Here is a 12,751-nt window from a genome sequence, read left to right on the forward strand (position 1 = left end):
ATAGAAAAAACCCTTCCTTCTAACAATTATTCTCTCTCTTCAGATAGAAGAGAAGAAATCAGGCATGGCATCGTTTGGGTCTCTCAAATCCGCCATTTTCGAAAGAGAAGAGAGGAAACAGTGCGTATCTCTTCATTTTCATTCTTAGATTTTTGATTTCCACTATACTATAAAAAATGCGTTTATTGAATTGCAAATTGAAATTGCAGGCAGTACCAGGCACATATTCGAGGCCTCAATGCATACGATCGCCACAAAAAATTTATCAATGATTACGGTACTTATCTTTCACATACCATATCTGAATCGGACAATATTTCCGTCTTACTAATTTTATTTAGGGTTCCGTTTGTTTCTTCAGGCTCAAATATTTAAAGATATTTCCATTTTCATTGTTTTTCTTTTGGGTAGAATGCCACTTTGTTTTTGACCGAACAACAAGGAATGAATCAAAATTTGAGCACTTGATTTCGTTATGGTTGTGTTCCTTGTGTCCCACATGAAACGGATGATGAACAATCTCCTCCACTATGAAGAAAGAATGCTACAACCATCCTTGAATTCAAATACCCTTTCTTAGTAACTTTACTACTGATATTTCTTTTGGTGCTTGTTCAAATTCAAGCAAAACTATTGTCTAGACTCTAGAGAGAAGTTTGCTTATATTCTTATTTTTTTTCTCTGGGCTTAGTAATCAGAATTTGGTTTGGTTGAACCAATCTGATGTTTGAATTATGTTGACGATGTAAACTTTAACCCTTCTTTTTTGTGATATAATTTTAACAATTAGGGATTTGTTTCAGATGCCATTTCGGCATTTAGCCCAGGAATGGACAATAGGAATTCAGTCAAATTTTGAGCACTTGATTTGGTTGGATCCCTGTGTCCTACAGGAAAAGGATGACGAACAATCTCCTCCACTTAGAAGGATGGAGGCTACAGTCATCCTTAAATACCACAGTTTTAGTAACTAATAGCATGTTTGGTTCAGCTTGTTTTTAAAGTTCACACCTAATTTTGTCATGAAATCTGTGTCCAAACTTTAATCATGCTTGGTAACTTTGCTGAAAAGAATTCCAGCTGTTTTTGCAAGCAAAAATCAGCTGTAGATTATTTATTTTTCATAAACTGCCATTTGGAGCTTAGGGTCTGCTTGCAAGATGCGTTTTGGAGGGGAAGGAAGAGAAATGTAAGGCTTCAGAGTTATTTCTTAAGTGTATTTCATGGCTATAAATATAATATCTTTCATTTCTCTTTCTTCCCCTCCAATATCCAACTGACAAACAAATCTTTAGATTATTTTTTGCAACCACTCTCAGTTCTCTTCTTATTATACCTCTCACAAATTAAATACCAAACTAATACTATTAATTTATGCAAATAGTTTTACATCCATTTTGTAATTTACTATGTAAAAGTGATTCACTTTATACTACTCAAACGAAAAAAATTATCTTGTAGTCGTTTTTCAGCAAACATACCCAAACATAAATAAATCGATTATAACAACAAATTTATTTTTTTCAGCTACATCAAACACGGTGATTTTTTTGGTGCTAGTATGAATTCAAGTAAAAGGTGGTGTGAACACAACTTTGATGAGGAGGATGCTTAGATTGTTTTGTTGTGACCTGATAATAGAAGTTTTCTTTTGTTTTTATTTTCCATGACCTCCTAAAAGACTGTTCTTATTCTTTATTGGATCTTGAAAGGGAGAATTTACTTTGGCTTTTCTGAAAATTTAGTTTTTGATATAGCACAATGACATCGTTTTATCCATTTAGTAGACCCCACTTATTGAGATAGGACTTCTGCTGATGTTGTTGTGGTTGTTGTTCTGCTGCAAGTTTTTATTGCACTGCTGTTTAATGCTATTATTTCAGTTATGTATGTTTGAAGTTATTTTTACCACCTTGTTATTGCTGGAGAATATTTCAGTCTTTACCTTTTCATGATATTTCAGCATGGTTTTTTTTAGTTTCACTGTATTATTTTCCAACCAGAAATATTTCTAAGATTTATTCTTTGGAATTACAGTTAGTATCTATGGGAAAGAGAAACATTCAACCTTAAAGTTGCCTATTAAAACAGACCAAGACACGCTAAGAGAAGGATACAGGTAAGTTTGCTATCTTGCTTTGTCTAAGCTAAAAGTGGTAGGAATTTCTTTCACAATATTCCTGGATTTTGTGATAATGCCACCTCTTATGTAACATGATGGAATTAGCCTTCCTTTTTCCTTTTAAATTTTATATTATCCTTACTCTCTGTTGGAGTTTTTTATATTTTCTGATGAAATCATGATCTGTTTTCATACATTCTTCAAATCTTACTTCAGTGATCTGACTTAGCTCTAATGTTGAAACCGTGATTTATTGAGTGCTTATATTTGTCAGTTGACAATGTTATGAATTTACATTTTCCCAGTTGTCAGGAAAAACAGGCTGATATTATTTGTTGCTTGTGCAACTATAGTACTGTACTGAAATCATAAATATGATTAATATTTCACCCGATTCAATATGCTATGGAAGCTTCCCCTGTGATGTATTTTTATTAATGGGAAAAATGCTTTCCTTCCTCCCTTGTCACTCCTTCTCTCAGCTGGTATTTTGGTTGGAATTTAATTTGTTAATCCAAATGTATTGCAAGATTCATACGCTCCGAGGAAGATGACATGGATCCATCATGGGAACAAAGGCTGGTCAAGCGTTATTATGATAAGCTTTTTAAGGAGTATCCTTTCGAAGAAATATATTTATTTCACTAGAATTATTCATGGGGGTGTTGGTTTCTTTTTCTTTTTTAATGTGCATGTAATAGCTAATGCAACACAAATTCAGAGTGTTGGTTTTAGTAGATTTTGCATTCCATTATCCAATTCCATCCCTCCATAAAGCATTCCATCTAAAAACATTATATGAAACAAAATAAAGTGATTATTGAAATTCTTTGGTTCATGTTTAATTTGGCATCAAATTGGTGGAGTTTGAGTGACTAGCTGCAAAAGTCTCATTTAAACTCTATATTCTTTCACAATTTTTTGGGTTTTTTCCTCCCGAGAGTTGAGCGAGGCTGTAACCTCTCTTCTAATAGCAAGAAGACTAAGTAAATACTTCCGTTATATATGTGATCTCTCATTCCGGATGAACCTATCATTCATTGTACCATGCATTGCATACTTGTTTTGCTTATTATACACTTCTTTATCTCTTTGATTTCTTTGCCAATGTTCTCCTGCCTGATTAATCTGGAGTTTTCTACATGGTATCTCATACCCTGGAGTTTGTGAATTTGTATCTGGCAAATATTGGTTGATTTAATTTGTGCACATTGACCATGAAAGTAGTTGTACCTGTTGGTTTGTTACCTTAAACCATTTTAAGATACTGTATTGCTGACATGTCACAGTACAAGAGTGGCAAGGTAATTACTCTTATAACACTTTTTTTAGATTGTAAACTATCGCACCTTTTTATGCTTATTTTTATGAAGAAAAAACTGTCTTGAATATTAGGATCCAGATCAATTGAGCTCTTGACATGAGTTTACTTCATGTGAGTTCATATGTCTTTGAGTGAGGCATTCTGTGGAAGTTGTAGAGGTGATGCAAACAAATTGTAGATGACACAATTTATTCAGGACTCAATAGATGATGCCGACCCTATCTCTTTTCATGATAAAAATAATGTTTTGATCTATTTTTATTTAGTTTCTTTGAATCACATTTACACCTAAGGGCCAGAATTTATAACCAATTCCTCTACATGGCGAGGTGGGTGCCACTAGACCGATAAAGGCTCCTGCTTTGGTTCATCTTAGTGCATTATATATTTCAGGTTCTAAGCTAATTTCTTTTTGTAAAGATAACGATGGTCAATTTATATTATTGTATTGCAAACCCCCTGAAATTTTTTTAGGATAGGAACAGTTTTTTATCTTCATTTCATTTTCATGGCATGTTGGTGATAGAGGGTTTTTTTAATCTAAAACTCATTTTAGCATTCCAGACTCTGTTGTACAACTTCAAGGATCATATTGCTAATAAATGGAATTTTCTTTGTAGATTGGTCTCAGGTGGAGGACAGAGAAGGAAGTCAAATCTGGCAAGGGTATGAATTTTACTTTCACAGAATAGTTTTACTTAGTAATGATTCTCTTGCTCCCTTCCTTTGTGTCAATGTAACCATTTTCGAAAATAGGTGCCTTCTACTTTTTCTTCTTTCTGCAGGCTTCATTTAACGTTTATACTAAGGAGCTCTGCCATTAAATTGTCTGTTATCACCAAACAAATAAATGTCCGATTTAAAGTTAAATTGAATTCCCCCTACGTTATATATTCCCAACATTTGGTTTGATGTCACAGAATCTGATCATTTGATGTACTAATCTTTTGAATATCAAAATGTTATGTAACTGGTCCATGTAGAAATATGCTCATCTTTTAAAAATGTGACATTTGAATATTTGGTTTTAATGAAATGACACTCTATCATATTACTTTCTTCCAGGACCTGATGGTTGTGTTTCACCATATTTATTTTTTATAGAAGTTATTTCATTGAAAAGAAGAGGGTGAGCATGGCGCAACAATAAGGTTGTTGCTTAGTGACAATGAGATCATGGGTTCAGATCCTGGAAAGTCTCTTCACTCGTAGGGATAAGGTTGCTTACATCTACCCTCCCCAGACTTCACTGAGTGGGAGTCTCATGCACTATGGCTGCCCTTTTTTAATTTCATTGAAAAGAATAGAGAAATACTATGGGGGGAAGAAGAACATGTTGCACCATCATTATTTGGTCTATAATGGGCCTCTCAACTAACAAGATGGTCTCCTCCTTGTTTCCCTACACCTGTAGTCCTGAACATGGCCTCTCATGGTTTTCTCTCTTTCTTGGGACACTTTCGTTTTATTAAAACAAGCGAGAGACTTAGATGCAAACTAGCCAAACAGGTTTGGACATGGGTAAATCCCCAACAGATGAAAAGCTTGAGAACTACCACCAAGTAGCTCCGGAGTGAGAGGCCATTTTGGAACATAACAACATCCATGGCTACATAGAAAGAACCTGACTATCTATGTTAAAACCCAGAAATCCGCTCTCAGCTAAGTTAAGCTTGAAATTAGAGATAGCCAGTAAAAAGAACCTTAAAAAGTGCATCACTATCCTCCTCTGAGAGGATAATTGTATTATCAGCACATTGATATAGGATTCTATGAAATTTTCTAAGCTCACTTTAGTAACCTAATATGACTCCCATCCTCAAGGTCTACATCATTTGTGTGTGTGTGGAGGGGTGCAAGCTTTGGCACATTAAAAAAATTCCTTATTCCAACAGTAGCCACTGTGTGGAATCTTGAATTTGCATCCCCATCTTTTACCCATTTGAGGTTAGATATTTGTTTCCCGTTGATTTCCTCCCAAAGTAACAGCTTTTCTCATTCTTCATTGTCTCCTACCCCATTGTTCCAAAGAAATGGCCTCTCTCGATTCTAATTTGTGTGGACAGTCAAATTGTCGTACAATATTTATGAAGCATCAAAACCTTTTAGTTCCATTGTACAGTTCGACGGACACGAAAGAGCTAGTTCATAGGGCTCATGCAGTCAAGAGACCAACAGTGAAAAACTCGGGATGGGCTGCAAAAGGATTAGGCGTCCCCCTGCAGTCCGAATCCGCTGCTGCATTAGGTTAGGGAGCTGGCTAACTCCCCAACTACCTAGCTACCAAACCCTGCTCCTAACTCATCAGTGACATCTATATATTCCTTTCACGTTGGCCAGTCTTTCATTTGGGTCACAACCCTCTTTCCTTCTTTATTCGAGTGTTTTTTAAATTCTTTATAAACATTTGTGTAGATCATGCTTAGTTGCTTACACGACAAGCTGGGGTTCTTTGCTTGTCCTATTCTTTTTGCATTGTTGTAGAAGTAGTTGTTTTTAACTTGTTATTATTGTTTGAATATATCTTTGGTTAGAATCCTATGCTGTTTTAGAATTAATTGGTTAATAACTTTGCAGGGCAGTTCATATGTGGTAACAAGCATTGCGATGAGAAAACTGGATTAGCAAGCTATGAGGTAAATTTTCTATTATCATCAATCTATCAATATTTCTAGTCTGCCCGAGAATGACATTAAATGAAAATATTCCAGTTAAAAGGGCTAGGAGAAGACCTAAGAAAACACAAGGAAAAAGTCGAAAAACCACTAAAGGGCCTTATTCTAATTGTTTTTTCTTAGGTTTTGTCGTTGTTGTCTTGATTTACGAGTGAATTATGCTACTCTTTAATTTAACCTTTCTATCAGCAGCTCCTGCTTGAGTGCCGGGGAGTCAATATTTTGCATCTCATTTGGTGTTGACACTCCTTTATGCTCTTTGCTTCATGTTACAGGTGAACTTTTCTTACCTTGAAGCTGGACAAAACAAACAAGCTCTAGTTAAACTGGTAACATGCGAGAGGTGAGTCGATATGGGACATCGTTGGTTGTTATTTTTGTCATTGTTTTCCTCACACTAGAACTAACCTTTATATTTTAATTTGAAGTTCTACAATTTCCTTCTGAATGCTGCTTCCTAATCATATTTGCTAAACGTTTGTTCCGCTTCTTGCTTTTGCTATGCACTTTGTCTTACTTTTTAAGCTTAAAAACGCATTTACTTCATGGGGTTTGCTCATGCAACTCAGTGAAATTTTGTTACTTTGTAGAGTCCTGCTTTGGTATTTGTAGTTTCATGGAACTTCAATTGCATCATGATATGTTTTAACTTTTAAGTTGGATCATTTGATCTTGATTGATAGTTTTGGAAAATGATTGCTTGTTTGAGATTTTGTTGAAGACCTTTCTAATTATCTTCCTGGCCAGTGGTATGACAATTCCATGGGATTCAATACATAATCAGCTTAGGATTGACTCTTGTAACAAAATTGTTTTGAAGCTTACTGTTGTAATTGCCTTGTTAATGTTATAAAATTTTGAATTAACTCATTATTCATTGAAAAAGACTTCAAAGCCACTGAAGCAATTCTTGATAGTTGATAACATTCCCGAGCATAAGACTGATTCTTCCTATAAAGGAATTTTTGCAAAAATAATTCTCTTCAAAATTTTGAATTTTACAATTGCTGAACATACCCTGGCTTATAAGATGTAATAACATGCATTTGTGGCTTACCTTCTTTTGACGTGGTTTCATTTGAAACTTATTTTGTAGATTTTTTTTGAATTGATTTTATCTAGGGACATTATGTGTCTGACACACTACTATCAATGCAAGTCTAACTAGAAATTTAAATCTATGATATATTTTTCCATATAATTGGTGGAAGTGTCTCCTTTAAAGGCACTAGCTGTTTTGCTTGACATTTTTTCATCAAAGGTTTTGTGGCAAATCAAATTTGAATTTCTGTTTCATTTTTTGTTCTTGGTTATATTTGAATAGATGTGCACAGAAACTTAATTACAAAAGGCAGAAAGAGAAGGAGCAATTAGAAAAAAAAGAACAGGAAGGTGATAGAAGAAAGAGGTGAGAACATTGCTCCCCAACCGATTCTTATTCTTTCACTTATTATTGGACTACAAAATATGAAGGTTGAATCCTTTCAATTCTAGGAGCCGGTCAAAGAGTGATGATGATACAGATGAGTTGCAAGGAAGCGAGAGAAGGCGGAAAGGTTTGAACTTGCCCTATTTTACGAGTGGATGGCCATTTATACATTCATGATGTGCTAATCCTCCTTATTCTTTAGTTTACCATTTGCTTACTTTTTAGGATTGACCTGTTTGTTTTAGCAATTTAACCCTATTCTCATTTCTCAGAAGAGAAAAACAATGAAGCATTCCATGAATTCAACACCAATTGTCATACTTATTACAATAACAACCCTTTGGAAATCCTTTTTTCCCATCAGTTAGTTCTCTGCTTTAAGTTTAAACTTTTTAATATGTATTTACAGGGAAAAGGGCCTCAGTTTCAGCCAGCGATCATAAAATTGATGACGATGATGATAATTTTGACGAGTTTCTTGTGGAGATGTTTCCCTGATCTTAGCCTGATTGATTGCGATACCTGAAAAGCGCCTCGTGACACCGAAGTCAGGCAGGACTTCAGCACTTAAAATACAGGAATCATGTGACTATGAATGCTTTGGACATTATTAGTTCCAAGAAATTTCTATGGTGCCCAAGGTGAGTTATCAACTTTATGCTGCCTTCATAATGAATGTTTGACAACTCAACGTAAGTCCCATTTCCTAGAAGAAGAAAAAAGTTCAGTATTATAGCATTTCGCTTATTTCTGTTCCTGTAAAACCCTAAGAATATTGTGCTAATACGATAGGTGAGTTTGTGTCCTGTACAGCAAGAGAATTGCAAAGTGAAAACACCAGCTTGATTGCGCTAGACTCATGTGTCCACACCACAAGATAGTTTTCCATAGATTGCACATGAAAAATTGTGATTCTCGTTTGTCCACTATTATTATGGTTTTAATTCCTTTTTCCTCTAGTGAACATCTTTTTTGAAGGATATGATACTCATCACATAGTTAGGAAGCTTGGGCCAGCGTCTTGATGAGAAACTCCTTTCCTGCATTGAATAGTGTGTTTTTTGTTTCTATCCACCCTTGGAAAGCCCATGTTTATAGAATGAAACTCTACGATCTTTACACCAATCCTATTTACGGATCAAGTTTTTTCGCGTCATCGGGGACATTTCAACTAAATTTTTTTTTGTTGCAAATTTATCACTTGTCCAAATGCTTGTTGGTAAGGAACAGAAATCTGTTATTTCAGGTTTTGTCTCATACGTTGTCTCGTACCAATAAAATATAATATGTCAATTGAAAGTTTTAATTTTTACTGTTTTTGTTTTATTATTATTGGTGTGAGACAGTGTATTAGTCTTGAATATAGAAGATTTCAGTAGCTTCCTCCACATTTGCACTTGCATATAAAAGACTATCATCTGAAAAAACAAGTGAAAGATCCCAGGGGTGGAGCTGAATACTTTGTTCCATAAAATACAGACGTGAAGTTAGTCATGTCTATGCAGGCAAAAATGGTGTCTATATATTTTTCCCTAAAAATGTTTTGAAGTGTGTATTTAGGGTGAAATGGTGTTATCTTACTCACAATTTGTAACACATTCTGCATACCTTTGGGCTTTGGCTAAGTTATGTCTTTTGTTGGAATATTGATTGTCTTTTTACTCCATGTTTAAGGAGGAAAACAGTAAAATGTGAAGTCTTATCTCATTAAAGGCATTGATTCACTGCTTAGAGTGAATTTAAGCATTCGTAGTACCGGTAAATTGTTTTGCTTAAATTGATTTAAATATTTATTATAACATCATCACTATATATGTAGTTAACATGATGTGATATTTTTCAACTCTTAATTTATTAATGTTTTTTCCAATTTGACTCATGTCAAACAGTAGAACGACTCCTCCTTCATAGTGTTCATACATGGCATTTCATAGTCTTCCAACATCTGAATTCTTAACTAACTCTACATAGTTTTGCTTTGGGAGTAACGATAAATAGTAATTATCTCACTTCTGTTTAATGTGTTATTGATTGAATCAGCTTACAAAAAAATCTAAAAAATGATAATGTTATTTTTTTTTTATACATCAGGAGAAAAAACACAAACAAAAGCAAAAAACTACGGCGGCGGGGTCATGTCCATTTGGAGAATGAGCTCCTAAAGGAGGAGAATTCCAAATATTTAGATCCACAAGGACCCTAATATGTTGAAAATTAACATCTCAATTTCTTTCTAGCAAACCACTGATATTATACAGCACAATATCAATATTGTCCAAGCGAATTTGAACTTTCTCAATAATGATTTTGATAGTTTCAAGACAATCACTTTCCATAATAACTTGTCGATAACTTAACTGCCAAGTCAACTTAAGACCAGGTTTAATGGCTAGCAGCTCAGTTTGAATAATAGTATCATTTCTAAAATTACCATTAAATCCAAACAATCAAAGGTCGTCATTGTTATGAATGATGCCACATCCTTTGATCAAGTGGTCATGAAGATTAAAACTACCATTTAAATTCAACTTGATTCTACCGAGCTCAGGATGACTCCAATGAACACTAAGAAAAACTATAGTAAGCGAAATAGTATCAATGATGCACTAGTCTTTAAAGTTATGGTGCAAGTTTGGAGAGATAAAAGGGATATCCTATACCAAAAAAATGATAACGTTATTTAACATTGTATTCCAAATTTTAAAACGTAGTCATATAAGTGCTTAATTAACAACCAACCACAAAAATCTTATTGTAAAAAAATATCATAAATAAATCAAGAACATAACCAAATAACATAAATTTATGTTTTAATCATAACAAAATACAAAAATAAGATTAAAAGTAAATTAAACAACTAACAAATAACAAAATAACTACAATTGTAACAAGTAGTTTGAAAATAGTAAATATTGCCTCTCCAAACAAAATCATTTTGATGTTTGTTCTTATTAAAAGATTGATTAAAAGTCAACTAATCAAGTTATTAACTCTATGCTTAAACCAACTGAGTTGAACATATTTATATGTACAAATAAATTCAAAATTAGATGGAAAAGTACATAAAAACAATAGCGAGCGATATGTTAAGAGAATAAAATATATCCTTATATTAAGAGATAATTTGTCTCCTCTAATGTCAATAAAAATATGACATGTGTACTATTTTGTTTAATTTTAAAAATATTTTTATAGAAAATGATTAAATAAGATATCTATCATAATTTCAATGACCCATAGAAAATAATTTATCTCCTAAGAGATATTTTATTCTATATGTTATTGGCATGCTTCAATTCCTCCAACACAAAGCAGGTGAGTGACTCAACTAAGCAGCTTAAGCTCTTGCCACGTCTTCTTCCCTAATAGGATTGAGGCGTGCACCCTACACGTGCATCACGCACGTGTCTTCCTTTTAGGAGAACCTCGTATGTCGTTTAGTAACAAAACGACAAAAGTGAAGAAGCCCTTTATTGCAAACGGCGGAAGCTGAGTCAATACGCCAACTGTAGTACAAGTTAGTTGGCAACAAGTATAGTGACAAATAATTAAATTCTATAGGGTGGGACCCATCATTAAAGGACAGTAGGACACGTACCAATATTTTCGTGGTAGGGCCCACGCTTGTCGTTTATCTTATCTACACGTTGTGGTTTATAGACAGGTGTCCTACTTAGGATAGATTCCTTTTTCTAATTTTTTATTTCAATAACTTAGGGATTCGCATTATTTGATAATATTTTTATAGCAATGTTTTGAGAACTAGACTAGACTTGACATTTCAGCTAATTAGAATATAATTCTGATTTTTGGTGTTAATATATTAAAGTGTTGGATGCTTTGAACGGAGAAATACTGGTGCTAGAATAATCTAGTTAGGAAGAGCTAATACTGCTAAAAAAATATATATGTTATTATTAATATAAAATTTTGTATTTAAATAATTATAAATTTAAAGAAATTATTAAATCAATTTTAAAGGAGAGTTGATTCTCTAGTTCTCTATTTGTTGATAACTAGTTTGTTGTGAAAAATAACATTTATTTATTTATATATATATATATATATATATCTATATGAAGAGAAATGTGTTGGCACTTTAGGCTAATAATTTATGGTTTGACATGTGTAATTGAAAAAGAAGCAATGGTCTGGGTTAGGTTAACGCACTTAGTCACCGTTGCTGAATGCGGGTCCCGTCGGGAAAGAATATTGGTATTGAAGAGAACGAATGAATATATGAAGGATTACGTCCAAATCCAATTACTCTTCTCAAACTCTCACCAATCAATGCTCTTTTATTATTATTATTTTTATTATTATTATTATTATTCTTATTCTTATTATAATAGTTCACATCAAATGTCCTTAGATCCCTCACGTGTTTAAATAGAAGGAATTGTAATTACAAGCTAAACTTATATAAATACAAAACGTAATGCATTCTCACTATAGATTTTTATTTATCATTAACTAGATTTTGACTTTTTTTGCACGAGTTGAATATTGGGCTCATGTTCAGAATATAACCCATGTAAACCTTTGCAAGAACATTTATAAATATTTAGTATTAATACAAGTTATGTATGAATTTTAGATGATTATCATAAAAATCAAATAATTTCAATAATATGACAATTTACCATTGATTAATAAATAGTATTAAAAAATCACAAATTACATTATAATTAATAGTGTAATTCACTTATATTATTTATATTAGTGTTATGAGAACCAGACCGCATGGACAGTCCAATCGGTTTAATCGTTGTCTGAATTTGAAAATTGGTTTACAGTCTTAACTGAGTGAGGGTTGAATCGCTTTGAACCAGAAAAATTTCGGTCCGACTATAATAAACCCGGTTAAACCAGATTAACCCGATAAGTAAACCGGACGATTCACATAAAAATTAAAAAAAATGGAACACTACTCTAATCTTTTGTTTCACTTCAGCCCAAAAAAGATAAAGAGATGTTACTTCAATGTATGTAATTATACATGATTATTAATTATATAAAATTTTACATTTATATATAATTATATATCTATAGATAAAAAAATATTTATTATGTATAAAATTAACCGATAAGACTAAATGGATTAACCGGTTAAACATGATATAAAACATCTTCTGGTTTGACGTTCGGCTTGAGTTTCATAACATTGATTTATACCATCTTATATTTAAGAGTCGCAATAG

At 33.2% G+C, this 12,751-nt stretch overlaps 1 protein-coding gene and 1 long non-coding RNA gene across 3 annotated transcripts in view; one reads left to right on the forward strand and one right to left on the reverse strand.

Moving 5' to 3' along the window:
* Positions 1 to 8,743, forward strand: LOC109352184 (protein FRA10AC1). 2 transcript variants are annotated; one of them, XM_019594049.1, is made up of 11 exons: positions 1 to 120; positions 210 to 277; positions 2,038 to 2,119; positions 2,653 to 2,736; positions 3,387 to 3,426; positions 4,067 to 4,112; positions 6,024 to 6,082; positions 6,397 to 6,464; positions 7,446 to 7,529; positions 7,616 to 7,677; positions 7,960 to 8,743. In XM_019594049.1, the coding sequence occupies exons 1-11, from the start codon at positions 65 to 67 to the stop codon at positions 8,046 to 8,048; spliced, it is 738 nt and encodes a 245-aa protein (XP_019449594.1). In that variant the 5' UTR covers positions 1 to 64; the 3' UTR covers positions 8,049 to 8,743. The 2 variants fall into 2 exon arrangements, with proteins under 2 accessions (XP_019449594.1, XP_019449595.1); XM_019594050.1 differs by lacking the exons at positions 7,446 to 7,529; positions 7,616 to 7,677; positions 7,960 to 8,743 and adding an exon at positions 6,869 to 7,432.
* Positions 8,184 to 12,751, reverse strand: part of LOC109352185 — a 13,815-nt gene continuing 9,247 nt past the window's right edge. Inside the window, exon 2 of the long non-coding RNA XR_002108339.1 lies at positions 8,184 to 8,330. This is a non-coding gene — a long non-coding RNA (uncharacterized LOC109352185). The remainder of the gene's footprint in view (positions 8,331 to 12,751) is intronic.

This window comes from Lupinus angustifolius, chromosome LG07 (assembly GCF_001865875.1).
Source record: "Lupinus angustifolius cultivar Tanjil chromosome LG07, LupAngTanjil_v1.0, whole genome shotgun sequence".
NCBI lineage: Eukaryota > Viridiplantae > Streptophyta > Magnoliopsida > Fabales > Fabaceae > Lupinus > Lupinus angustifolius.

Bases quoted from the DNA above. Each gene is read 5' to 3' on its own strand.
- LOC109352184 (XM_019594049.1), top strand. From the start codon at position 65: ATGGCATCGTTTGGGTCTCTCAAATCCGCCATTTTCGAAAGAGAAGAG. The intron at 3,427-4,066 runs GTAATTACTCTT...TTTTCTTTGTAG, and splicing joins CACAGTACAAGAGTGGCAAG to ATTGGTCTCAGGTGGAGGAC. The intron at 6,465-7,445 runs GTGAGTCGATAT...ATATTTGAATAG, and splicing joins AAACTGGTAACATGCGAGAG to ATGTGCACAGAAACTTAATT.